This window comes from Mixophyes fleayi, chromosome 1 (assembly GCF_038048845.1).
Source record: "Mixophyes fleayi isolate aMixFle1 chromosome 1, aMixFle1.hap1, whole genome shotgun sequence".
Classification (NCBI taxonomy): domain Eukaryota; kingdom Metazoa; phylum Chordata; class Amphibia; order Anura; family Limnodynastidae; genus Mixophyes; species Mixophyes fleayi.
The window spans coordinates 88786846-88813526 of NC_134402.1; the positions used below are offsets into that span (position 1 = coordinate 88786846).

The following is a 26681-nucleotide window of genomic DNA, read 5'->3' on the forward strand; positions in this document are numbered from 1 at the left end:
TAGGTAGAGAAGCAATATATATGGGGGGACATTATGAAGAAGTTCTAAATCGAAAGCTTTAATATCTAACACCACCAACTCACTCTTAGAGGAGATAGAGAGGACTATCAGAATGAGATGTCAAGTAAGGGGGAGGTAGACACAGAGGGAAATCACAAATATCAAATATCATACATATAGATACTTCTGAGAATCTTACCATTTAAGTCTTAAGTGTTGGTTAAGCCAAGCGTGGTCTTACAAAACCTGGAGAAAGTAGAAACGAGAGAGAAAAAAAAATAAAACATTTACCAGAGTTCACTGATTAAAATTGCTAGATGCATTTTCGGTCAGCTGTCAGCAATTCCCCCCATAAAATTAAGCTTTAGATCAGATTGAAGTAAGAGCCTTCCTAGTAGGGAATGTCACTGTTGCCAAAGGATTATTATTATTATTATTATTTTTTATTTATAAGGCTCCACAAGGTGTCAGCAGCGCTGTATAGAGACAAACAAATTATAATACAATGGGAGACAGCACAGTACAGTAAACAGTAAGCACAGCAACTCAGTAAGCTCAATGCACAGCTAGAGAGGGCGGGGAAGGGGGAGAGAGGATCCGCAAACGACGGGGCCCAAGAAGGAGGGCGCGGAAGACAGGGACACCCCCAGGGGGAGGAGGGAGTGGACGTGGGGTGGAGGACCCTCGAGGAGGAGGGCTAAGTAGCTGGAGAGCAGAGTTAGAAATGGTGGCAACAGGAGGAGAGATGGCCCTGCTCAGAGGAGCGTACAATCTAAGGGGAAGGGTGGACAGACAGAGAGACGCAGGGGAGAGAGGGAGAGTAGGGGGACGGAGGCAGAATATAAGGTAGGAAGTTAAGTGGGAGACAGAAAGGCTTTAAGAAAAAGGTGGGTTTTTAGGGCCCGTTTGAAGCTGGACAGATTAGGGGAAGTTCTGATGGAGGGAGGGAGCTTGTTCCAGTGGAGGGGGGCAGCGCGGGCGAAGTCTTGGATACGCGTGTGGGAGGAGGTTATAAGGGGGGAAGAGAGGCGACGGTCAGAGGCAGAACGGAGAGGGCAGGATGGAGCATGAATAGAGAGGAGGGTGGAGATGTAGGGCGCAGTGGAGTTGGCGAGGGCCTTGTAGGTGAGTGTGAGGAGCTTAAAGAGAATTCTGAAGGGGAATGGGAGCCAGTGAAGGGCTAGGTAGAGGGGGGAGACAGAAGAGGAGCGGCGAGATAGGAAAATAAGCCTAGCGGCAGCATTAAGAGCAGATCGAAGGGGATCGAGATGAGAGTGGGGGAGGCCAGTGAGGAGGAGGTTGCAGTAGTCCAGGAGGGAGATGATCAGAGAGTGGATAAGGCATTTAGTGGCATCTTGGGAGAGGAAGGGCCGGATGCGAGTGATGTTACGCAGCTGGAAGCAGCAGGATTTAGCAAGAGAGAGGATGTGGGGGCCAAAGGAGAGAGAGGAGTCGAGGATGACACCAAGGTAGCGAAGTTGGGGGACAGGGGAGATAGAGGTGTTGTCGATAGTGATGGAGAGGTCAGAAGTGGATGAGGTATGAGGTATTGCTATATAAAATAAATGTGTTGCTATACAGTTTCACACTATGTGAGTTCATTCCTTTCTATAATCCTGGCTATTACTGAGGATATATGAAGTATCAGATCTGGACCCTAAGTGCTGAGTGAAGCTTCCCACTAATCTGAAGGGGCAATAGAGCCTAAGCTGACCCATGAAGACATCAGTTATATTTACAGATAAGCCTTAAAGTTTTGATATTTGTACGCACAATATATTGTCTTGGTGTCGTGTGTTTTAAAGCACTTATCCTCTTTATTGATTCACCAATAATATCTGAGTGTTCATATCCACTTGGTGTCTTTAATTCTACTTTGTGGTACATCTTTCTGTATTATTATATACAGTATTATACTATGTGGCGCCCCCTCCCGGTTATTTTGTTTTAGAATTATCCCAGCACACCATCTGGCTTTGTGGGATTTTGGCAGCCGCCTGAACATAGGATATACATTTGCCCAAAGGGACAATTTTTGAACTTATTTGTCTTCTCGGAGTTACGCGCTGTACTATCTATTGTCTTTGTGTCTATGTTTATACATATTGAAATGCCTTTGACTAATGCAGAAGTTATTTGGATGCTTATGAAGGTGTCAATTATAAGGGGATATTTCTGAAGTTTTCGGATATTCTACTTGGGGCTAGTGGATCGGATAGGTGTGGGGTGCTGGAGGAGTAATATTGTGAAGTTGTAGGCAGGGGGGCTTCACTTGCTTTAAGGGTCACGGTCTCCCTCTCCTCTTGCGGCATATATTAGTGTTTCCATAAATACGTGGAGATAGCTGTGTAGGCTGTTTGAGGGGATGTGGGTTATGTCTAACTTGGGGGTAGATATATGGGGAGGGGGGTGTTCGGATTGAATAGGGAGTGTTAGGTTCGTTAGAGTTCAATGCAGTGTCAAATGTGTTCTTTTTTCTCTATGATGGTGAGGTTAGCTGATTAGGTATATATCAATGCGGCTGACTGGTGGTTGAGTGTCTGCCTGGGCTGGAGGGGTTGGTTTTCTATGTGGAAATGTTTTGTGTGTATTCCCTGGTGTTATGGCAAATGGGAAGAGGAATAGGGGATTTATTAAATTCCTGACTTGGAATGTTCGTGGCCTAAATGACAAAATTAAACGGTTCTTGGTCATATCACAATTAAAAAAGTATCAGACGGATATTATATGCCTCACTGAGACTCATCTAGTGGGAGGTAAACTGCTGGCCCTTAAGAAACCGTGGGTTGGTTGGATGGATCTATCATGCTACTCACACATGTCACTCCAGAGGGGTATCTCTTCTTATACGTAAAAAAGTAAATTTTGTTTTGTAAGAGGTGGAATCCGGCTCATTAGGTAGATATGTTTTTGTGAGGGGTACTTTGATTCTAAACGTATAAATTTACTCTCAGTTTATGTCCCGCCCCCTTATAGTGGTGAAGTTTTAAAAAAATGCAGTGACTTCATCTCTCTATCTCCTGACACTCCTGTGATTTGTTGTGGGGATTTCAATAATGTGTTGGAGTCTAATATTGACAGATGGAGGGAGGCGGGGGATACTACACATGCTAGAAAATCGAAGTTTGCTGATCTGGTGGAAGAGATGGGTTTGGAGGATATGTGGCAGTCCGAGACATCAGGCAGAGATTTGTTTCTCTTGTTACTCTACCTCGTATTATGCCTTCTCTCGAACTGATTTAGGACTTATATCAAAGGGGTTGCTGCTGGCTGTCTCGGATGTTGCATATTTACCAAGAGGGATTTCAGACCATTCTCCGTTAGTACTAACTGTAAACCTTAATGCCTCTCGAGGCCAAGTATTTTGGAGACTTAACCCCTTCTGGTTGACGTAATTGAAGGATGGAAATACATTAGCATGTCAATGGGAGGGGTAATTTGCTACTAATGTGCATACAGCTGCTCCACCTCTCGTCTGGGATTCATTCAAGGCTTTTTTAAGAGTTTCCCCAATTAGAAGTAGTAACTATTTCAAAAAGAGTCTAAGCTGAGAGGTGATATGTTAGAAAGGGAGGTTTTGCGGTTGGAGGAGGTGTATCTTTCTTCTCATATGGTATCTGACAGGTTGGCTTGGTTAGTGGTACAACGAGAGTGTTCAGATTATTTTTTAGACAAATCGAGGCGTAAGTTGCTATTTGCTAGCCATATTCAGTTTTTTGAAGCAGATAAATGTGGTAGGTTTCTGGCGTAGTTGGCTAGATCAGAGAAGGCGGCGACTGTAGTGGCGGGAATTACGGATACCTTGGGTGTTGTGCATACCTTGACTGAAGAGATTAGCGACATTTTTTATATGTATTATAAAGATGCATATGTGTCTAGAGCTGAATACTCTGATTCTGATTTAGACATGTACTTGGCGGCTGTTTCCTTACCTGAGCTAAGTGCGGATAGCAGGGAGAGTTTGGATTTGTCAATCACTGATGAAGAGATTGTAGCTGCGATATCCTCGTTTCCAAATGGCAGGGCTCCGGGCATAGACGGGATTCCTATAGAACTGTACAAGAAGCATATGGGTTTTTTTGTGCCTCGCTTGCAAAAAATGTTTACAAGTTTTAGAGATTTGGGGTCTGTATCTCCTTCTATGTCTGAAGCTCTTATAGTCCTTATTCACAAAACGGGAAAGGACCCCTTGTTCCCAGAATCAGACCTATATCACTGTTGACAACGGATATTAAAATATTGACAAAGATTTTGGCGTCACGTTTGAGTCGGGTGATTGGTGAGATTGTGCACTCTGATCAAACTGGTTTTATGCCGGGAAAATCTATGGCTATAAATTTGCGTAGGCTTTTTTGTCATCTGCAGTTGCCCCTCCCTGCAAAGGAAGAGGCGGTGGTGGTGACGCTAGATGCTGCTAGGGCCTTTGATTCTTTGGAGTGGTGGTACTAGTGGGCGGTGCTATTGAAATTTGGGTTTGGGATGGTTTTTGTTCAGTGGGTGCGATTGCTGTATTCTTGCCCTACAGCTAGAGCTAAACGATTGCCCTTTATGCAGATGTTGTGCTACTTTTTCTGTCATACCCTAATAGATTCTTACCTGTGCTTCTCCGCGTGGTCACGGTGTTTAGGAGGTACTCGGGGCTTTTGATCAACTGGGACAAATCCAGTGTGACTCCGATTAAGGGTTCTTGCCCTATGGGACAAGTCTTGCAGATTCCTCTCAAATGGACTCCGGTGTTTAAGTATTTGGGAATCTGAATTTCTAGTGATATGGGTCAGTATATTCAGCGTAATGTCCAGCCTCAGATTGACTCTCTTAAGAGCCGGGTTGGGGTGTGGAAGCATCTGCCACTAAAGGTCACAGGTAGAATCAATCTGGTTAAAATGATAATTCAGCCAAAATTTTTGTATGTTTTGCAGCAGTCGCCGATTTACATTCCTCATAGCATATTCCGTTCTTTTGATAATCTCATAGCCTCGTTGGTGTGGGCGGGCAAGAGAGCAAGAGTTAAGCGTACTACTTTATGTCGTTCCCGGGGGTCGGGAGGTCTGGCTCTGCCAAATTTGCGGCTCTACTACTTTGCTTCTCAATTGACACATATTGAGGTTCGGTTGCGGGTCGCGGGTGGGCGTGGATCTACATGATTTCTTAGTCTCTGGGACAGGTACTAGACATATACGGGTGCAGTTTCTTCTAGCTAGTAGAAGATCTGGGGGTGATCCTCATTTATTGACACAGGCCATGAGGATGTGGCGAATCTCTTTTCGGATTGGGGGTGAAGTGGTCTGGGATCCATGTACTCCACGTTTGTAAACATTTTTTATGTTTTATCATTAATGCCTATATTATTGACAGGTGACATTAATTTAATAGATTTTTTTTCTGTGCGTTCTTTTGTGAGTTTATGTTCCACATAGGTATTTGTTATGAGCGTTTTGTCGCTATCCAATAACGATTGTCGAATCTCGATTTGTGTTTCCAATGCACAAATTTTTATTCTCAAAAAGTAGCAGAATTATTCAAGCTAAATAATAGTAAGTACAGCCGTTACTTATCGCAGGCGCTCTGGATCCAGTGAACAGTCTTTCAGTCCTGAAGTCTGTGGTCTAGCTGACTGAACACTACATGAGAGCTACTGCTTATATGCAAACAGAGATACAGTGAAACAATGCAGGTGGTATAGCTTGCTTTTATTGGTCCAGGCATCAGGAGGGTCCAGGGGGTTACACATCATAGGCTGATTTAATCTAAGGAATCCAAAGGTGGGGGTCTCTCCAGGGGATGAGCTCTGTTCTTCCCGCCAAACTGCTCTGTTCTTCCCGTCACACTCCAATTACAATCAGTCCATTTGCATTTGACAGTTAATATCATATTAAAGGTTTATTCAATAACATCAATAACTAGAGTATGTAATGTGCGATCTCTTCGCCGAATGCACCGAACAGCTGCTGATGTAAAGGGGATTAATATAATATTAGACATGACACATTTCTTTTTACCTGAACCATATGTATAATATGCATATAACTTATAATATTACACATAAACACTACTATATTTCGAAATAAATAACTATGTGTTGCAACTACCATTAATGTGTACTATTTTACAAATGTGTGTGTTGGTGCAAATGTATGTAAAAGTGTAAATACTGTTGTTACCACGTATTGCGGCTGCGTACGCACTTCCACGCCGTAGCGTGCCATACGCATCTTTTCAGACAAAGACAACCAAGTGTGCTCGATTTTAATTGAAATTACTTTATCCAATTTACTGACTTCGACATATTGGTCGTATCCTGCAGTGTCTTGTCTAGTAGAGCAGAGCAGACCTACACCAGTATTCATCACCACACGTACCTTCAGATCCGCCCCTTGTTGATTTTGGACGTGCGTATACCCAATTAAGTGCGTTTTTGAATGAACGCACATTACGTTCAGTATGCACCCCTTAATTAATCAGACCTACCGTCAAGGCCAAGAATATTGGCATCCTTGCAATTTTTTCTAATAATGCACCATTTCTTCCAGAAAATTGTTGAAATTTAAAAATATTTTGGCATTCACATATGTATTTCTTTGGTTTGCAGTGGAATAAATCAATTTTTTTGATGGAAATCAAATCAAAACTGACCATATGTACCCAATACTGTACCCGATTTCAAAACCGTATTCAAGTGCATTTATCCCCCTTTTTATGCATCTCAGGATTTTACTCACCTCTGCAGCCATTGTCTTGCACTGTGAGCTGCTATTCTTTCTTGCAGCTAGTATTCCTAAGTCCTTTTCCGTCTCAGTTTTCCAAAATTGTATTCTATTTAACATGTAAGGAGCATAGTTATTACCATGGTAGAGGGGCCTAAACTTATATTCATCTACATTCAATTTCAATTTGTCATCTACTTCCCTTACAATAAACACCTGTTTGGCCTTCCCTGTAATCTATGGCCCTGGTTGTTCGTCACAGTATCCTGCTATAACTCCAAGGAGGTGCCATGGCAGCCTGTCATTTGCTCCAGGCTCAGCCCCCCAGGTGCATATGTGGTGCCACAGGAAATCAGAGACAGAGAGTCGTGGCAATGACTAATGATGTCACAACGATGTCTGTGGACAGGAGAGGAACAGAGCTGAGAGGAGGCAGCAACAGGCAGAGAAAAATTGCAGAGACAAGAAGAAAAAAGACATGCATAGAGGTAAGTAAACTACTGTAAAGCTTGTTGATTGGAGAATGTAGAGAATGAGGGTGCTGTAGAGAAAAGGGGGAATGGAGAGAACAGGCCACGCAGAGAGAACGATGATGCTGGTGAGTACAGAAGAGGATGTAGAAAAGAGAACAGCTGGAGGGAATTCAGAGAGAAGTTAGGATCTTTGTAGGATCATCAGCAAACTTAGCTACATTTGTCTTATGCTGCTAATTGGTGTAGTTTTGTTCAGCTTCCCTCTTTCTCTCCTTCCCTATCTTTTGTCTCCACCGCTCTCCTTTTCTCTCCTTCCCCCCACTCCTCCCTTTCCTCCCCTCTCCTCCACTTTCCTCTCTCATTCCTCCCCTCCCTCTTTAGAGACTGAAGCAATCTGGTGGGGGAAGAGCTTGTCCCTAAATAGATTGACCATCCTATGTGTGTGCTGGTGGTGTTATTAATGTTATGTGGGTGCTGGTGGGGTATTAATGCTATTTTGGGACATATTAGTGTAGGGTGGGGTCTATTAATGAAATGTGGGATATCTTAAATGATGGGCTAATAATTGAATGTGGGGGTTCATAGGGGATTTGAATGCTATTATTTTGATGTTGGGCTGATTTGGGGAAATAGACCTATTTATTAAATGGTAAAGCTAATAATTTAATGTCAGGGCTGGTTGTGAGGGGATAGGTCTGGATATTAAAAGGTAGTGCTAACAATGCTAACAATTTAATGTTGGAACTGGTGGTGGTGAAATAGTTCTATTTATTAAATGGGAATGTCATTATTTTTTTTATTTTTTTTTTTGGGGGGGGGGGGGGGGTGCTTGTTTATGTCTTCGTTGATGATTTTGTCCAGACTTGACATCTCACACTGTTCTGCTAAGGAAGGGCAAGCCGTGTGTACCCAACATTATTGCATGTTGCATTTCCGATGCACTTGAAGGGGTAGGGCAGGGGATGAGGGTGGCCACACAAAGATCAATAAGAATTTAAAATGTGGAGAGTAGTGTCCATGGAAGGAGGCTATTGGAGGGTGGCCTAACACTTGAAAAGGCTAGTCATACCCCTATAGTAGGTGGCATCTACTGTAGCACTGACCAAGAGGGCACAGGGCGCTGTATTCTTACTTATCCAGGACAATAAAATTTACAGTATATATTATATACCAAGCGCTGCCTATCGCTAATATATTAAAAGAATAGTGTATTGGGGTGCTGCCTTTAGGGATGTGAATGGTCTCCCTACCATTCAAAAATACATAGTATGGATAATTCTCTGGTGCTCCACCAGTGTGAATGAAAAGAAATCTATAAGATAGTGTAAATGGCAAGCTTTATATTGCAGATAAAAAAGCTAAAACTGCTCTGGCCAGAGTCTGACAGCATAACATGAGCAAATATAGGGCCCTAGATAAACAGATGTTACACAGGCATAGGAATGTGGATGCAGTAGTTTAAACATAAAAAGTGCAGCTGCTTTACCTATTGCTGATTAGCAAAAAATTGCTGGCCCAGTTAGTTCCCCTTGCTAAGTAGCAGCAATCACCCAATCATTGAAGTAACTGGACCTTTTGTCCCCTATTAAAATATTTTGTAAGGGCCCCCATGTACCGCCCAAGTGTAAAATAGACAGATATACACATGTGGCTTTTAGTGGGGAGTCAGGCTCCCCAGCTACAGGCCCAATAGCAACTGCATCACCTGCTACTATGAAAGTTTTGCATATTTAAGTTTATTGAAAACAATCTACAAGTAATTACTTTAACATAATCGCTTAACATTGCTGAAAGTAAAGCAGCAATCCCACACAGAAGGTTTTTATTATTTAGAACAGCAAGTTAAATAACTTTTAAACTTGCATCTCCATTTTTATGAGCTATCCACCTACAGATCATTATCTCCTTTTCAAAATATCTCTGGAAGAAAAACAAGTATGGTTGTCAGACACAGACACTGTCAGTCTGCAACACAGACACTTCCTCTCAGACTCTCAGTACTCATGGAGGAGAGGCAGAGAAGAAGGGGTGTCACAGTGAAAACAGAGCTCATCATCTGCCATGTGACTTTGGTAGTCATGGTAGTCACATGACACTGTGGAATTATAAATCATTAATATCAACATAAAGAAACAAGCCAAGACAAATGCTAATTTGTCATGGTTTTTCTGTTTTTATATGCTGTGGAGAATGAGGTGAGGGGTTAATGCTACATGGGTACTGGTTGAGGTATAAATGTTAAGTGGGTACTGATGTGGAGAGTTTAATGTTATGTGAGGATTGGTTTAGCTGGGTTAATGTTATGTGAGGACTGGTGTGGAGGGTTAATGTTATGTGGTTATTGGTGTGGGGGTTTATGTTATGTAGGAACTGGTGTGCTGGGGGGGTTATTGTTATGTGGAGAATGGTGTTTGGTAGGGAATGTTATTTGGGGGCTTTTGTGTTTGCATTTAATATTTTGATCTGACAAATTTGTGTGGGGGTTACTATGATGTGGGTACTCGGGTGTTATTAATGTTATGTGTGGGGTATTTATTTAATGTAGGGATGGTAGATGCAATAATATACTTCAGGGGCTATTTATGCAATGTGGGGTCTCTGTATTAAATGCATATTTCTATTACTATGATGTTTCGACAGGCTGAGGAGCAATAAGCCTATTTAATAAATATAAATGGTATTGAGTTAATGTTGGGGCTTTGTAGGCCTACTTATTAAATATGAATGAAATTGAATGCCATGGCTGGATGTGTGGGTAGGAAGCCTATTTATTAAATGTAAATGCTAATAATTTCATTGTGGGACTGGCTGGGGTAAAGGAGGACTAGTAAATGTAGGTGCTATTGATTTAATATTAGGGTTTAAGGAGGGAGGCCTAGAGTGTTCACTCATTGTTTCGCTTTTCAGGAGTTAAATAATATATATCTCTTTTTCAACCAGAGCCCCATTTTCTGCAGACATACAGAAACTGTGCATAAGACACCAGTAACAGCAGGTAGTCAAATGTGCAAGAAGAGGTAGGAGAGTGTGGCACTATTCTGATTCTGGGGGGACAATCCCAATTTTGTGGAACTGTTCCAAGATATTAGGACTGTTTGTTCTTCTTTATGCTGCTCTGCTCATGAAGGTGATGCTGTATGCACCTAACGTTATTCAACTGAGAGGGATGTAGTATGAAATGTCGACAATGAAAATGTTGACATTCAGAATATCGACATGTTCATTGCATCAACAGGGTTAAAATATTGACATTGTGAATATTGACAGGTTGTAAAGTCTGCAAAAAGAAATGTCTGTAGAGCTAATGAACATGTCGACCTTCTGCCTACCAACATTATGGTGTCAACATTTTGAATGTCAGGATTTTCATTATCAACATTTCATACCCACCTGTGAAAGCTGTCTTTCTCCATTGAATAACCACTGAAGAGCAATATCAAATTATCCCCCCTCCTACACCAAAACTACTTGTCACGATTCAGAAGTATTTCTTACTGGTTTTGGCACTACTCACCAAAGAGGCGCGGAGTCTAACGTATTCCAGGTCTTCACCAGGAACCCCCGCAAGGAAGTATGGTCTTAGCTGCGGGAACATGCAGGTCACGGTCCTCAGAGGGAGTAACCAGTGAAGCGATAGAATGGAAGCGGTGTCAGGCAGGCCGGGTCAGAACCGATAGATCAGTAGATGCCACAGGGGAAATCCAATGTCTGTAATCAGGAGCAAGCTGGGTCAGGTATCAGAAGCGCAGAAGAATGGTCACACTAGCCGAGGTCAATTCATAGGGAGCACAGAATAGGAATGGTCAGGAACAAGCCGGGTAATACACTGGAGTCACAGATATAAAGTCACAGGAACGCTGGAGCAAGGATATGACCTAATACTCTGGCACTCATCATGTGCCAGAGTCTGCTTTATATATGGGACACAGGGGGCAGGACTACCTACGGCGGTGGTGACGCTGAACACCACCCCCGGATACTGAGGATCGCGGCCCGTTGCTAGGCAACGGAGCGCACAGCTGCCGGGAACCGGAAGTGACGGTCGGTTGCCTAGCAACCGGACCGTCTATTGCTGGAAGAGAGCGCCCATCCCTGTGCGGAGGAAGAGACACAGGGACGGCGCGTGACAGTACCTCCTCTCTCTATTTGTCGGATTGATCTTTCTTTGAGAAATTGTTTCCATAGACGAGGGCGTGGAGATCCTCCTTATTCACCCAGGATCTCTCTTCTGGGCCGAAACCTTTCCAGTGAACCAAGAACTGATGCCGTCCGTGAAGGATACGGAAATCCAAGATGTGACTTCAAATTCTTCGCCTACAGCTGTCTGAATAGGAGCAGGAGGACGGGGCGAGCGATAAAACTTATTAAGGATTAATGGTTTGAGGAGAGACACATGAAACACATTGTGAATCCTTAGAGAGGGAGGCAGCTGGAGTCTATACGTTACCGGGTTGATAATGGAAAGGGCCAATATAACGTGGAGCCAATTTCTGAGATGGTACTCGGAGTTTGAGGTTGCGTGTAGACAACCAAACCTTGTCATGGATCTGAAGCAAGGGAATATTTCTTCTATGACGATCAGCAGCTTGCTTATAACGTTGGGAAGTCTCCTGGAGCTTGTTTTTTGTTTTTTCCCAAATGCGAGAGAAGTCCCGTGTTAGAGTATCAGCAGCAGGAACTGGAGATGGAATATGGCTGGAGAAGTTAGGGAGGGTGGGCTGGGTTCCATACACGACATAGAAGGGAGAGGAACCTGAGGATTCGTGATGATGAAAGTTATGCGCGAGACTAGACCATTTGGATTGGTTCTCTGATGAAAAACATCGTAGAAAGACCTCCAGGTCTTGGTTAACTCGCTCTGTCCGGCCATTGGTTTGAGGATGATAGCCAGAAGAATATTTGAGTTCAGAACCGAGTATCTTGCAAAAGGCCCTCCAGAACTGTGACACGAATTGGACTTCACGATCCGAGATGATTTCATGAGGACAGCCATGGAGCCTAAAGATCTCTTTGATGAAGATAGAAGCCAATTAAGATGCAGATGGAAGAGCAACCAGGGGCACGAAATGGGCCATCTTAGAGAATCTGTCCACCACAACCCAGATAGTAGTAAACCCATTGCTAATAGGGAGATCGGTGATGAAATCCATCGATATGCTTTGCCATGGAAGATCAGGAATAGGAAGTGGTTGCAAAAGCCCAGAAGGTGCTGACCTCGGATTCTTGCAACGGGCACAAGTTGCACAGGAAGCCACGAATTCTCGAACACCGGAATGTAGGGTTGGCCACCAGAATCATTGCTGTAGAAATTCATATGTCTTCTTGACACCAGCATGTCCAGATAGTTTGGAGTAGTGTGCCCACTGTAGAGCTTTGGGTCGTAAATTCGTTTCTAAGTAGAAACAACCACTGGGGGGTGTTCTAGCAGAGGCCCCGGTAAGGGCAATGATACTGGTGGGAGAGATGATGGGAAGAAGCTCAGAGGGAGAACATAGGTCAGAATTGTCGAATGAACGAGAGAGAGCATCTGCCCGCACATTTTTGAAACCAGGATAGTATGTCAGGACTAGATTAAAACGAGAGAAGAAGGATGCCCATCGTGCCTGACGTGGGTTAAGACACCGTGCTTCACTAATGTAGAGCAGATTTTTGTGGTCCGTAAAGACTGTCACAGGATGGCGGGAGCCCTCCAGGAGATGGCGACACTCCTCCAGGGCAGATTTGATCGTGAGGAGCTCCTTGTCGCCAATGCCGTTATTCTTTTCATGAGTAAGAAACTTTTTAGAGAAGAACCCACAGGGGAGATGCGGACTAAGTCCGGATTTCTGGAACAGGACTGCCCCTATACCAACAGCGGATGCATCCACTTCAAGAAAAAAGGGTTTAAGTTGGTCCGGTTGTGAGAGAACGGGGGCAGACGTAATGGCTAGTTTCAGCCGGTCGAAGGCCTCTAAGGCGTCAGGAAGCCAATTTTTAGGATCAGCCGATTTTCAAGTCAGGGCAGTTATTGGAGCGATTACAGAGGAAAAGTTCTTGATGAACTGCCTGTAGTAGTTGGTAAACCCAATAAATCTTTGGATGGCTTTGGTGCCCTGGGGACGAGGCCAACTAGTAACGGCTGATACCTTTTGTAGATCCATGCGCAATCCAGAGCCTGAAACGATGTATCCAAGAAAAGGGATCTGTTTGACCTCGAAGATACATTTTTCTAGTTTGCAGTACAGTTGATGGGTGCGTAAACGTGATAAGACCTCCTTCACATGACCCCGATGGGAAATTATATCTTGCGAGAATATTAGGATATCGTCCAAATAGACAACAACAAAACGATATAAGACGTCTTGGAAGACCTCGTGACAAAGGACTGGAAGACTGCGGGGGCGTTACAAAGCCCAAAGGGCATCACAAGGTATTCGAAGTGTCCGTCTCGCGTATTGAACGCAGTCTTCCATTCGTCTCCTTGACGAATACGCATAAGATTGTAGGCCCCTCGTAAGTACAGTTTGGAAAAGACTTGAGCTCCGCTGATTTTATCGAACAAATCGGTAATGAGGGGTAATGGATAGCGGTTCTTGATGGTAATTTTATTCAGTTGTTGGTAATCGATACAGGGGCGAAGGCCCCTGTCCTTCTTTTTAACGAAGAAGAATCCTGCGCCGCTGGGGACGAATATTTTCGGATGAATCCCCGGGATAAATTCTCGGAAATGTATTGTGACATGGCTTGACTCTCGGGTAAAGATAAGAGATAAGTCCTGCCACGGGAAATCTGTTTGCCCGGAATTAGTTCAATCGGGCAATCCCAAGGGCGATGAGGTAGCAGGATCTCCGATCTCTTCTTGGAAAAGACGTCTTTGAAGGCCCGATAGGCCGACGGAAGGGTAGTCTCTTCTGGAACGGTGCGAGTAATACAGACAATGCGGACCCCAGGAGATAACTTCAGCTCGGACCCAGTTGAGTTGAGGAAAATGGGTTCGAAGCCAAGGAAGGCCCAGAATTAGAGGATTCACAGATTGTGGTAACACAAGGAATTGGATCCACTCTTGATGTAAGGCTCCTACCAATAGCTGAACCGCACTCGTGTAAGCGATTGAGGCAAATCTTGGATGGTAAATCGGAGCTTTGAGGCAAGAGAGGCCGAGATAAAATTCCCTGCGGCACCGGAATCCACGAAGGCAAAGGTTTGCTGGAGTCCTTTACTGGTCATAAGCTGGACGGGCATCAGGAACTCGGGATTAGAGGAAGACTAGGGAGTGGAAACGGTAACTCCTAGGGCGGCCTCCCTTTTACCGTCTAGGAGGAGGCGTTTCCCGGTCTCTTAGGGCAAAGACTTAATACATGACCAGCCTCTCCACAGTATAAACATAATTTCTGCTTGAACCGTCTCTCGCGTTCTTCAGGCGTCAATCTTGAACGGCCAAGCTGCATAGGCTCTTCCGTGGAAGATAGAGGATTTTGAAATTGGGGGGCCAGTCAAGGAGTACGTCTAGTAAAGGATCTCTCTGAAGTTCTCTCCCTGAAGCGAAGATCGACCCTGATACATAGAGAAATAAGAGAGTCCAGTTCTGAGGGGAGTTCTCTAGTGACAAGTTCATCTTTGATTCGGTCAGTAAGACCCTGCCAGAAAGTGGCAATGAGGGCCTCATTATTCCACCGAAGCTCAGAAGATAGGGTGAGGAATTGTACCGCATAGTGGCCGACAGACATGGTACCTTGCCGGAGATTTAGGAGACTGGAAGCAGCAGACGAAACCCGACCTGGTTCATCGAAAACTCTTCGGAACATGTCAATAAAAGTAGCCGAACTTCCCAGCAAAGGGTCATTGCGCTCCCATAGCGGTGACGCCCAGGCCAAGGCTTGCCCACTGAGAAGAGGTATTATAAAGGCCACCTTGGTACGCTCAGAGGAGAAGGCTGAAGAGTTGCATTAAAAGTGGATGGCGCACTGGTTGAGGAACCCTTTGCACCTCTTAGGATCTCCGTCATACTTCTCCAGAGCAGGAATTCTAAGCCCGGTAGACAAAGGCAGGGAGGAAGATGGAGCTACTGCGGCCGCAGAAGAGAGAGAGGGAGCAACGGAGGGTTCAGCCGGAGGGGGTTGAACTGCCTGCAAGGTGTCTAGCCGTGACATAATTCCTTAGACACACTGGAGTAAACGAGCTTGGTCCGCCTCCTGCTGTTCCACTCGGCAGCCCAGATGGATGAGGAGATCCCGGGCTGAGGGCTCACCTGTTCCATCTGACGTCATGGCCAGAGTATACTGTCACGATTCATGAGTATTTCTTACTGGTTTTGGCACTACTCACCAAAGAGGCGCGGAGTCTAACGTATTCCAGGTCTTCACCAGGAACCCCCACAAGGAAGTATGGTCTTAGCTGCGGGAACACGCAGGTCGCAGTCCTCAGAGGGAGTAACCAGTGAAGCGATAGAATGGAAGCGGTGTCAGGCAGGCCGGGTCAGAACCGATAGATCAGTAGATGCCACAGGGGAAATCCAATATCCGTAGTCAGGAGCAAGCCGGGTCAGGTATCAGAAGCGCAGAAGAATGGTCACACTAGCCGAGGTCAATTCACAGGGAGCACAGAATAGGAATGGTCAGGAACAAGCCGGGTAATACACTGGAGTCACAGATATAAAGTCACAGGAACGCTGGAGCAAGGATATGACCTAATACTCTGGCACTCATCATGTGCCAGAGTCTGCTTTATATATGGGACACAGGTGGCAGGACTACCTACGGCGGTGGTGACGCTGAACACCACCCCCGGATACTGAGGATCGCATCCCGTTGCTAGGCAACGGAACGCGCAGCTGCCGGGAACCGGAAGTGACGGTCGGTTGCCTAGCAACCGGCCGTCTATTGCTGGAAGAGAGCGCCCGTCCCTGTGCGGAGGAAGAGACACAGGGACGGCGCGTGACACTACTAGAATTAATGGAGTGGTCATAGACCTCGACCCAGAATTGTCAAGAAATTAAACACCCACAATCATCCATCATCCACTAATTATTTGCTCTGGCGTGGTAAACACTGGGCAACTTAGTTGGATGATCTCACCAGTAAAAGTTACCAAGCAGCCACTGCTGATACACCTACTCCAAACTTTTCAGGGAAAGCTCTCATTCTGTCTAACGTTTCCTCTCAGCCTTTTGCAAACTCCTGGTACTTGTCAAAAGCCACTTTTTTATTCTGCAAACCCGTGCACTTTGGAGAAATCTAAGTGCACTTGTACAAATTGAAAATTACAGCATTAAGCATTTCAGCAATTAACTGATCTCTCTTTCTCTCTCTCTCTCTCTCTCTCTCTCTCTCTCTCTATATATATATATATATATATATATATATGTATATATATAGATATATTATATATATATATATATATATATATATATATATATATATATATATATATACACACATTTTTATATGTATATGTATATATATACATATTATATGGGTTTTGGGTAGTTTCGTCCTTTTTCATGTTTTATGTGTTTTAAGTGTATTGAGGAAAAACATAACAATATTTGAGGTATCTGGCATCTGGTATCTGGTCCTTGCAGTGCGGGATGTTTAAATTCTTAGTCCCAATTTATTTTTCGTGGTTTGTTTTTAATTTATTTGGACTTTAAAGCATACACTTCCTGGTTAGCATTCATTCATACAATTTAATTGTATGTTTCTTTGTTTTTTCAAATTTTAACTTGAAAAATAGCTTCACAAACTGTATTATTTTTTTCTCACTTACACTGTATAGGTGTCATTGTGTAGAACAGGTTCTGTATGAAGGTCTGTGCACATAGCTTGCAGATGGACAGGTCGCATGATTGTGAAGGGACAATCCCTTTTCATATTGTCACCTAGAAACCGAAGCTGAAGGGTGTGGCCAGGCTTTTATTGAGAAGATAAGTAGCAGTGTTTACTCAATCTGATTTATTGATCCTATACTTTGAACTGTTTCTTTGTATAGAACAGCTGTATAACTGTCAAGATCTGTGTCTGACTCATTGTGGAGTCAAAAGTCCTGAAAACTTTTAAAAGACTGCTGAATGCGTGGCAGTATTGTTCAATGCTACTACATAGTTTATTTGGTAGCATAAAATGGCAGATACAAAATGGTAAGGGTGATCCAATAAGACAGGTTAGCCAGTTAAACCAAAAGGATGGCAGTGACATCATGAGAAAGCCAGTCATAATCATAAGCTAATGTCATTACAGCCTTTCCTGTTCTGTCCCTTCCCAATAGTGTGTTTTTAAAGCATAACACCAGCAAACACAACATGCTTTAAGGGAAAGAGGGTGGTTAGAAGTGAAGGGCAAGCTAGCCTTGGTTATTTATGGTGTAGTGTCCAAAGTTACATTTATTTTAAGATTTTAAGCCATCTATTTAACAAACTGCGATTACCCAAAAATCTGGAGAAAACAGCAATTTTCTCTGGAGAATGGCTATCATAAGACTTTTCTTAATTTATGAATGAATTAATACAGGAGAAATTGGAGATTTTTGTTTGTTCCCGCAGCCCCATAAACTCTTTGGGGACCGCGATGTTGATGATTCATCAAGCAATTGCTTTTTGCTGTAAACAAGCACCATTTCAGGATGGTGATTGGTCCCCGCCAGGTCAGATCACTATGTGCACATATGTGGACATTTGCCACCCATATACATTTTACTTCCAGCATTCACTGGCAGGCTGCCAGTGAAAAGTAAAAATATTTTGTTGTAGGGGAGTCTTCGCCAGGCCTCTAAGAGCAACATGGATAGCAGCGTTACTGCATTGTGTATCGCTGCGATTGCAGCGATTCATAATGGTTGGTAACGCTGTGGAACAATCAATAGATCCCTAAGTGTATTAATAAAATATATTTTGTGTAGCAAGCCATGTGAAGCCTTTTCAAACAAGGATTATTTGTAAGGCTAGGTACACACTACAGAAGTTTCCGACCAGTGAGTTATCTACAACGATTGTACCTATGACCGAAGGTCCTATCGGTCGGTTGATTCATGCGTACACACTATACACGTTTTAAACGATTTTTGCACGAGCATCTGACCGGGCAGCGCTTTTTGTCAGGCATAACATCGTCTCAAATCATTGTGATTCTATGCACACTGAAAGGGTGTATAGCCTCCCTGCAGTGATACGCCAAATAAATTTAAATAAAGGGCTGAACATCCCTGGCAAAAACTCCCACAAACTCAGATTCAGGAAAAAGAAATACGTCATTGGCATTCATTCTATAACACATCTTTGTGTATAGTGTGCGTTCATTCACTCGCAACTGTACATTAACGTTTTTTTTGCAATATAATGGATACTGTTGAACTACAGCAAGCTTGTGGTCTTTTGCTACTCGATATGGTAAGAAAACTGCAAGCACAGACCCAGAGGGAAAGAAGGAAAGAAGAATTATTCTTGTTGGACCAAGAAGTAGTTTCAGAGGAGAGACTCATTTTTTCATATGCCTCTGCTACAGGAGATACATGGGACAACAACCCTGATGACTTCAGGAATTACCTGAGGATGAATGAAACCACATTCCAGGAACTGCTCTAACTTGTCACCCCCCTCATCCAGAAGGAGGCCATCCTTTTAAGGAGATCCATATCTGCAGAGCAGAGACTGGTTGCTGCCCTGAGATTTATTGACACAGGAAGGACACTGGCAGATTTCAAATACAGCACAGCAATTTCACCTAAAGCTCTGGGTTTGATCATACCTGAGACCTGTGATGCTATAGTTCAAGTTCTGTGTGGATAGCATACGAAGGTTGGTAAAAGATATATAAAATTTCTCTTTCATCCAGTCTGGGGGACACTGCTTTACCATGGGTTGTGGAGGGGAGCTGGGAGTTGGCACCTAACTAGTTAACTTTAGTGCTGCTGATAGACCCCTCCCCTCTACAATCCCCCTGCCTCTTCCTGTACAATTCAGTTTTTTTTAGGTGCCCTGGAGTTGGGCAGCCTTTTTGATTAGTGCTTAGTTTAATGTTAAGAAATTTTATTTTTTCTTTTACTTTTTACTTTTTTCAGGTGGCAGCGCTGGAGTGTGTTCTAATATAGAGAACACACTCACAGCTTGGCAGCGCAGGCATTCCCCTGTCAGCAGAGAGCCAGCGGTTCTCACTGACAGGGACTGAAGTACAAAGTGCCTGATTGAAGGGAGTGACAAGCGGTCTCATGGACCGCTGGACTCCCATAGCCTCCCCGTTAACCGGCGCTGCCATTACAGGCATAGAGCGCCGGTTATCGGATAATGAAAATGTCGGCGGCCATCTTGGATTTCGGCAGCAGCGCCGAGGAGAAGGGGGCTAAACCAAGATTCCCCCCTCAGACATAGGAGGGGGGCGTCGGAAAGTACCGCTGCGGAGACCTCTGTCCTGGGAAGAGGAACTAATAGAGGTCTCCACAAATCTGCCACCAAAAGCCGTTTTTTCCTATGGATTTTCAAGCAGGAACATCGGCATCAGGGAAGAGGGGGGAGCTAAAACATAGAGTTCCCCCCCTTCCTACAGAGAAAGAGAGAGATGGACTGTCCCAGGGTTCTGGCGCCAAAGCAGAAGCCCGGGAACAGGAACAGAGCTGAGGGAGAGCACAGACTGCTGTTGGACTTCTCCCTGTCTTGGTGGCCCTTGGGCTAAGTACAAGCTTATTTAAACACATACTTGTTGTTTTATTACTGGCTTAGCAGGTTTACATTATAGTCTCCTGCTAGCCTAAAATATTTATGGTGTTTAAAATATTCAAGTACAACTTTTCAAAGACATTAGTTGATTACTTGTAATTTACTCTGTTCTTTTAATATTTTACTCTCTCTCTCTCTCTCTCTCTTCCTTTATCTCTATCTGTATATTCAGCTAGATTGATTTTGTGTGATTGGTGTGCCTTCCTTTATATAAAATGACAGATAAGGGAAAGGGCCCTATGGCAAAATATTTCTCATGTTCTAAATGTCATGTTAAATTACCGTGTGGGCAGAAGGACCCTTTGGCGCTCTGCGCTGCATGCGAAGCAGGGGCCCCCTCTGTGCAAAGCCAGCAGGTTACAGCCCCTTCGTCTGAGGAACCGGCCTGGGTAACCTCCCTAACACAGTCGGTTACCTCCCTAGCCCAAATGGTTTTTCAATCAAATCAGTTGCTATCAACTGTGGCAACTTCGGTGGCTAGCAATACTAATACGCAGTCAGTCCCCCAGGCTTTCTCAGATGCCAGTGGATCGAGTTTGCCGGGAACTTCCACATCACAGGCTGACCCAGCCCCTGCTAATACAGACCCGGCTTGGTCTACAGCCTTTTTGAAGGGATTAAACAAGCTTAACCAGTTGCTAGATTCCTCTAATGCCCCGCCTGCTAAGAGAAGGAGGCTTAGAGAGGTAAATCCCCTTGTGGTCCTTTCAGATTCGGAGGAAGAGTCTGAGGAAGTGGGGGAAATCTATTCGGATGCTGACCATAGTCATTCCTCAGAGCAGGAAGTGTACCCTAGAAACCAATTTGTTAATGACTTGGTTTTAGCGGTTAGACAGGCGCTGGACTTCCCAGAGCCGGAGGAGGTTTCCCCCAGGGACAGAAATCTGTTCAATAAGGCCAAAAGAAAAACCAACCGTTTCCCTCCTTCTGTAGAACTCAGAGAGATTGCTGAAGGGGTTTGGAAACAACCTGAGAAAAGGTTTTTCATTCCCAAAAGGTTCACCTCTTTGTATCCTCTTCAGGAGGAAGAGGCAACTCGCTGGGAGAGTATTCCCAAGGTAGACATTCCTATTGCTCGCCTGGCTAAACATACTCTTCTCCCAGCCTCGGGTTCAGCGTCTCTTCCAGACGCCAATGACCGTAAGGTAGAATCCCAGCTCAAATCAATATTTGCGGCTGCGGGTTCTGGCTTTAGACCCACTTTTGCTTCAGCCTGGGTAGCAAAAGCCATGGAAGCATGGGCAGACCAGCTGGCAGAAGCTTTACAGGACTCCGAGCTCCTTCCCCTTGCTTTGCATTTAAAGGAAGCTTCGGGATATCTCTATGAGGCGGCCCAGAATTCAGCGGCGGTTTCCTCTGCCATTCAGGCGGCCTCCATTTCAGCAAGGAGAACACTATGGCTGAAATCCTGGGAGGTGATGCAGAGTCAAAGCGGTCCGTTGAAACCATCCCCTTTTCTGCAGCGGGCTTATTCGGCCCGGAATTGGATACCCTCATTTCCCAGGCTACGGGGGGCAAAAGCACTTCTTTGCCAGTATACGCTAACAGAAGCCGCGCTCAGAGGAATAGCTCCTTCCGACAGCCCTTTCGAGGGACCTCCTTCCAAAGGGGTCAGTCCTTCAGAGGAAGGCAATCTAATTCCCGAGGCTCCTCCTCTAGGGGAAGATCCTCGTTTACTTCCAAGCGCCAGGCCGCTAAGACCCAGGAAAAGCTTGCGTCCTGACGACCAACCTGTTCTACAGGGGGCGCCAGTGGGAGGACGTCTGTCCCTGTTTCAGAAACAGTGGACAGCATCTTCCCAAGATCCTTGGATTCGGAGAATCATTTCAGAGGGGTACAGAATAGACCTATTGGGCCCGGCTCCACAGCGTTTCTTCCAGACCCCGCTACCTCAGGATCTTTTAAAAAGATGGGCTATACAGGATTGTGTTGCCTCTCTTTTACTCCAGCAGGTCATCTGCAGAGTGCCAGATGGGCAGAAAGGAAGGGGTTTTTATTCAAACCTGTTCCTAGTCAAGAAGCCGGACGGCTCCTTTCGGCCCATCCTAAACTTAAAGGGCCTCAATGTTCACTTAAGGGTGGACAAATTTCAGATGGAATCTCTGAGGTCAGTAATAAACGGCCTAGAGATAAATCAGTTCATGGCGTCCATAGATATAAAGGACGCTTATCTCCACATTCCCATCTGGATCCACCACCAGTCTCTCCTCAGATTCTCGGTAGGATCTGCTCACTATCAGTTTCGGGCCCTCCCCTTTGGCCTCTCAACTGCGCCAAGGGTCTTCACGAAGATAATGTCAGTTATGGCAGCATGTCTTCACCTGCAGGGAGTTCAGGTCGTTCCTTACTTGGACGACCTACTCGTCAAGGCTTCCTCAAAAGGTTGCCTGCGTTATCACCTGTCCCTCACCCAGGCAGTTCTCGAGGGCCACGGTTGGCTAATAAATTCAAAGAAATCCCAGTTGATCCTGTGTCAGCGCATGGTATTCCTGGGACTCATCATGGACACCAGGAGGCAAAGAGTGTTTCTCCCAGCAGAGAAAATCTCCTCTATTCAGTCGGTAGCCTCCCAGGTTTTGTCTTACCCCAGCCCCTCAATGCACTTGTGCATGAGGCTACTCGGAAAGATGGTGGCCTCTTTCGAGACCATTCCCTTCGGGCGAGCCCATTCTCGATGTTTCCAATGGGATCTGTTATCGAAGTGGTCAGGGTCACACCTACACCTGAAAAGTCAAAAGATCTCTCAGAAAGCGAGAGAATCTCTTCAGTGGTGGATGTGTCCGCACAACATGAGCGTGGCAAAAAATCCTTCGCACAATGGTCATGGATCATAGCCACGACAGACGCCAGCCTGAAGGGTTGGGGGGCGGTAATCCTTCACCTCCGACTCCAGGGAATTTGGTCGCCTCAGGAATCAACTCTACCGATAAATGTTTTGGAATTGAAGGCTATTCTCTTGGCTCTCCGGGGAGCCCAGTCTTTTCTTCAGGGCCAACCGGTCAGAATTCAGTCCGACAATGCCACGGCCGTGGCATATGTCAACAGACAAGGAGGAACCAGGAGTGCAGCGGCTATGGAGATTGCAGCCCAAATATTTGTTTGGGCAGAGCAATATGTCCCAGCAATATCGGCGGTTTTCATTCCAGGAATAGAAAACTGGGAGGCGGACTATTTAAGTCGAAACCAGCTGATGCCGGGGGAGTGGTCTCTACACCCGGATGTCTTCCAGTCTCTGGTTCTCAGGTGGGGTCTTCCGGACATAAACCTCATGGCCTCCAGACACAACCGGATGGTCCACAAGTTTTGCGCAAGAGCAAGGGATCCCTTAGCGGCGGCAGTGGACGTTTTGACGATGTCATGGGAATTCAGGTTGGGATACCTGTTTCCCCCAATTCCCATGCTTTCTCGAGTACTCAGACGAGTTCGGCAGGGCCTTCTGCCAGTAATTCTAATCGCTCCCTCTTGGCCGCGCCGAGTGTGGTACACAGACATCATATCTATGGCGGAAGGGCTGGGGTTCTGCCTTCCGTATCGAATCGACCTGCTTCTGCAAGGTCCATTCCATTTCCAGAATGTACCTCAGCTCAATTTAACGGCATGGCTGTTGAAGCCAGCCTCTGGAAGGCTAGAGGTTTTTCGCCCAGTGTAATTCAGACTCTGATGCGAGCCAGGAAGCCTGTTTCTTCTCGAATCTATCACCGGATTTGGAAGGCCTACATTAGATGGTGCGAAAATAGGACGTTCCACTCGTCCTCTTTTCAGCTTTCCCGTCTATTAGCCTTCCTTCAAAATGGCCTGGAAGCAGGCCTTAGGCTAGGTTCCCTAAAGGTCCAGGTTTCGGCACTTTCTGTATTTTTTCATAAGAAATTAGCCGAATTGCCAGACATTAGGACTTTTTTCCAGGGAGTTTTACATATCCAACCTCCCTATGTCCCTCCTACTGCTCCATGGGATCTCAACATGGTCCTAGAGATGCTCAAGGGCCCCCCCTTTGAACCTTTGAGTAAGGCAGACTTAAAGTGGTTGACCTGGAAGGTCCTCTTTCTTTTGGCTATCGCTTCGGCTCGTAGAGTTTCCGAATTAGGAGCTCTGTCCTGTAGGGAACCATATTTGGTTTTCCACGAGGACAGAGCGGTGTTAAGAACTCTCCCTTCTTTCGTACCAAAAGTAGTGTCGGCTTTTCATCTCAACCAGGAAATCGTAGTTCCGGTTTTCTCATCTTCTTCCCATACGGATCAGCAATCGATGGAAAAGTTAGATGTGGTTAGAGCTCTCTGCATTTATGTTAAGAGAACTTCCCAGATTAGACGTACAGACTCTCTATTTGTCCTTTATGACGCTAATAAGAGAGGCTGGCCAGCCTCAAAACAGTCCATTGCAAGATGGATTACGTCTACCATTAGACAGGCTTATATAAAGGCTAGCCGTCCTGTGCCGGAGAGAATCACAGCCCATTCCACCAGATCGGTTGGGGCGTCTTGAGCAGCAAGGAATGGTGTTTCTGCAGACCAGCTTTGCAGGGCAGCCACTTGGTCCTCTATCCATACGTTTACTTAATTTTATCAATTTAATGTGTTTGCATCAGCAGATGCAAATTTCGCTCGTAATGCTTTACGAGCGGGATTTTCAGAGTAGTCCCACCCTTTAGGGGCTGCTTTAGAACGTCCCCATGGTAAAGCAGTGTCCCCCAGACTGGATGAAAGAGAAAAGAGGATTTATGTACTTACGTTAAATCCGTTTCTCTGATTCCGTCTGGGGGACACTGCGATCCCTCCCTTCTGTTATTCTTCTGTGTGCTCTTGTTTGACTGCCCTTTTTTCTCCTGGGGCTTTTTAAAACTAACTGGATTGTACAGGAAGAGGCAGGGGGATTGTAGAGGGGAGGGGTCTATCAGCAGCACTAAAGTTAACTAGTTAGGTGCCAACTCCCAGCTCCCCTCCACAACCCATGGTAAAGCAGTGTCCCCCAGACGGAATCAGAGAAACGGATTTAACGTAAGTACATAAATCCTCTTATTCTGTTTTTTGTTTTTTTTAAAAAATAAATATTATTTTACTATAATAGAAAGTATACAGATTATATAAAACTGTGCAATACATTAAAAACAATTAAGGGGTTCACAGCTGATCATAATGCAAAATTACGCTATTTTCCATTGGGGATAGACTCCCTGTATACTGTCGCATACTTGTGTCTATAGGTGTGGAAGTCATGTAGGGTTGCAGGGTAAGTGATTGTTCCTCCCATGATGGGATGTTGCATGTGGAGTGGCCAAAATGTATATGATGGTGCCTGTCCGAAATGTCTTTGCTCCTGTGTGTGGTTGGATGTTGTTAAAACAGTGTCTGACACCAGATCCTCCCTGGCTGCCCTACAAATGATGTTATATACCAACCATTCCATCTCTATGTGCATTGCTCTGCTAGCACTTCTTATTGTGCTTGCAAGCATTGCTCCTTGCAGATCAAAGTTGTCTTGTCGAGGTTTTTGCAACATCAAATGGTTTGCACACTCTACCATCTTTTCTGTTAGCATATCACTTTGCTCGACATCACATACTCTTTTTTTTCTCCTCCTTTGACCACCTAGTTGCTGTGTTGGTACATCTGTGATGTCCTGGCTGTCTAGTGTCAGCTGGCTGGCATAGGTGTATTATGTTGCCTGAAGCAGAGATTGCTGCTTCAGGTAGGACAGCTGGCTGTGTAATGAAAACAAAATGTAAAGTAGTGAGTATATCATTACATGCATGTACCAATTTAACATTTAAACAATCTTTGTCTTTCAGTTTTATGCAATGGCAAGTTATTGCTGAAGATTTAGAAAGTCTGTGGAATTTCCCAAACTGTGGCGGTGCCTTTGATGGCAAACATCATCATTATCATCAGCAGCTATTTATATAGCGCTACTAATTCCGCAGCGCTGTACAGAGAACTCACTCACATCAGTCCCTGCCCCATTGGAGCTTACAGTCTAAATTCCCTAACATACACACACACACAGACAGAGAGAGAGACTAGGGTCAATTTGAAAGCAGCCTGTTAGAAAGCGACTTCCTCATATCAAATATGAACGGGTACCATATTGTTGAAAAACTGCAATTTTGATCCCCGTAATGTGTCTCCTTTCCGTGATGTGTTGTTCTGTTGCCCTATGACTCACTTACTCCTCCTATTTGATTAGTCTCAGTCAGAATGAAGGTCGAGTATCTCGGCAGCCTGTTAAATGCTTGCGTGGATCATAAGATCTGGTAGCACACAATTAAGAATATTGTATAACATGACAAATAAAACACCTCGGAGTACTCAGCTTCCTTTCTAATCACAATAAGTGATTTCTTCAGAGGACCAATCAAGATATCCATACTGAGAGCCTTTATAAACTTTCCTCCGCCTTCTTCTGCTGATTAATTAATTAACAGCTGTACGAAATGTGTTGCTTCATTCATAACATTGTACATCCACAGTCAGGTCCACTTCTGAATCCTGGCTGTGTCCTTCCTGGGACACATTTACGGTTTGGTGCTGATCTCTCTGCGCGAGAGCTTCAATCACTTGCTCCTTGCTTTTGCCACTAGTGGGAATTCCTATATCCTCACATTGTGAAATCAGCGCTTCCTTTGTCATGCGTTTATATGCCGCAGCCATCTCCTCAGTTACGGTACAAAATAAAAGATAGAAAAGAAAAAACAGAGAGAGGGAAGGCAACTGCTTTGCACGTATGTCTTCAAAAAAAATAATAATAAGCCCCGAGTTTTGTCCTTGTAAAACTATTGTATTCCTTCAAGGTTACAATCAGTTTATAAGTGCAAGAGTTATTTGCTTA

The 26681-nt window shown here is 44.7% G+C and overlaps 1 protein-coding gene across 1 annotated transcript in view; it reads left to right on the forward strand.

Annotated features, from left to right (window-relative positions):
• The first annotated feature begins 20287 nt into the window (after nt 1-20287).
• LOC142119689 (putative ATP-dependent RNA helicase DDX60) overlaps nt 20288-26681 on the forward strand; it is a 388335-nt gene continuing 381941 nt past the window's right edge. The window contains exons 1-2 of the mRNA XM_075194180.1: nt 20288-21004; nt 22187-22374. Coding sequence (XP_075050281.1) covers nt 20288-21004; nt 22187-22374 — 905 coding nt within the window. The remainder of the gene's footprint in view (nt 21005-22186; nt 22375-26681) is intronic.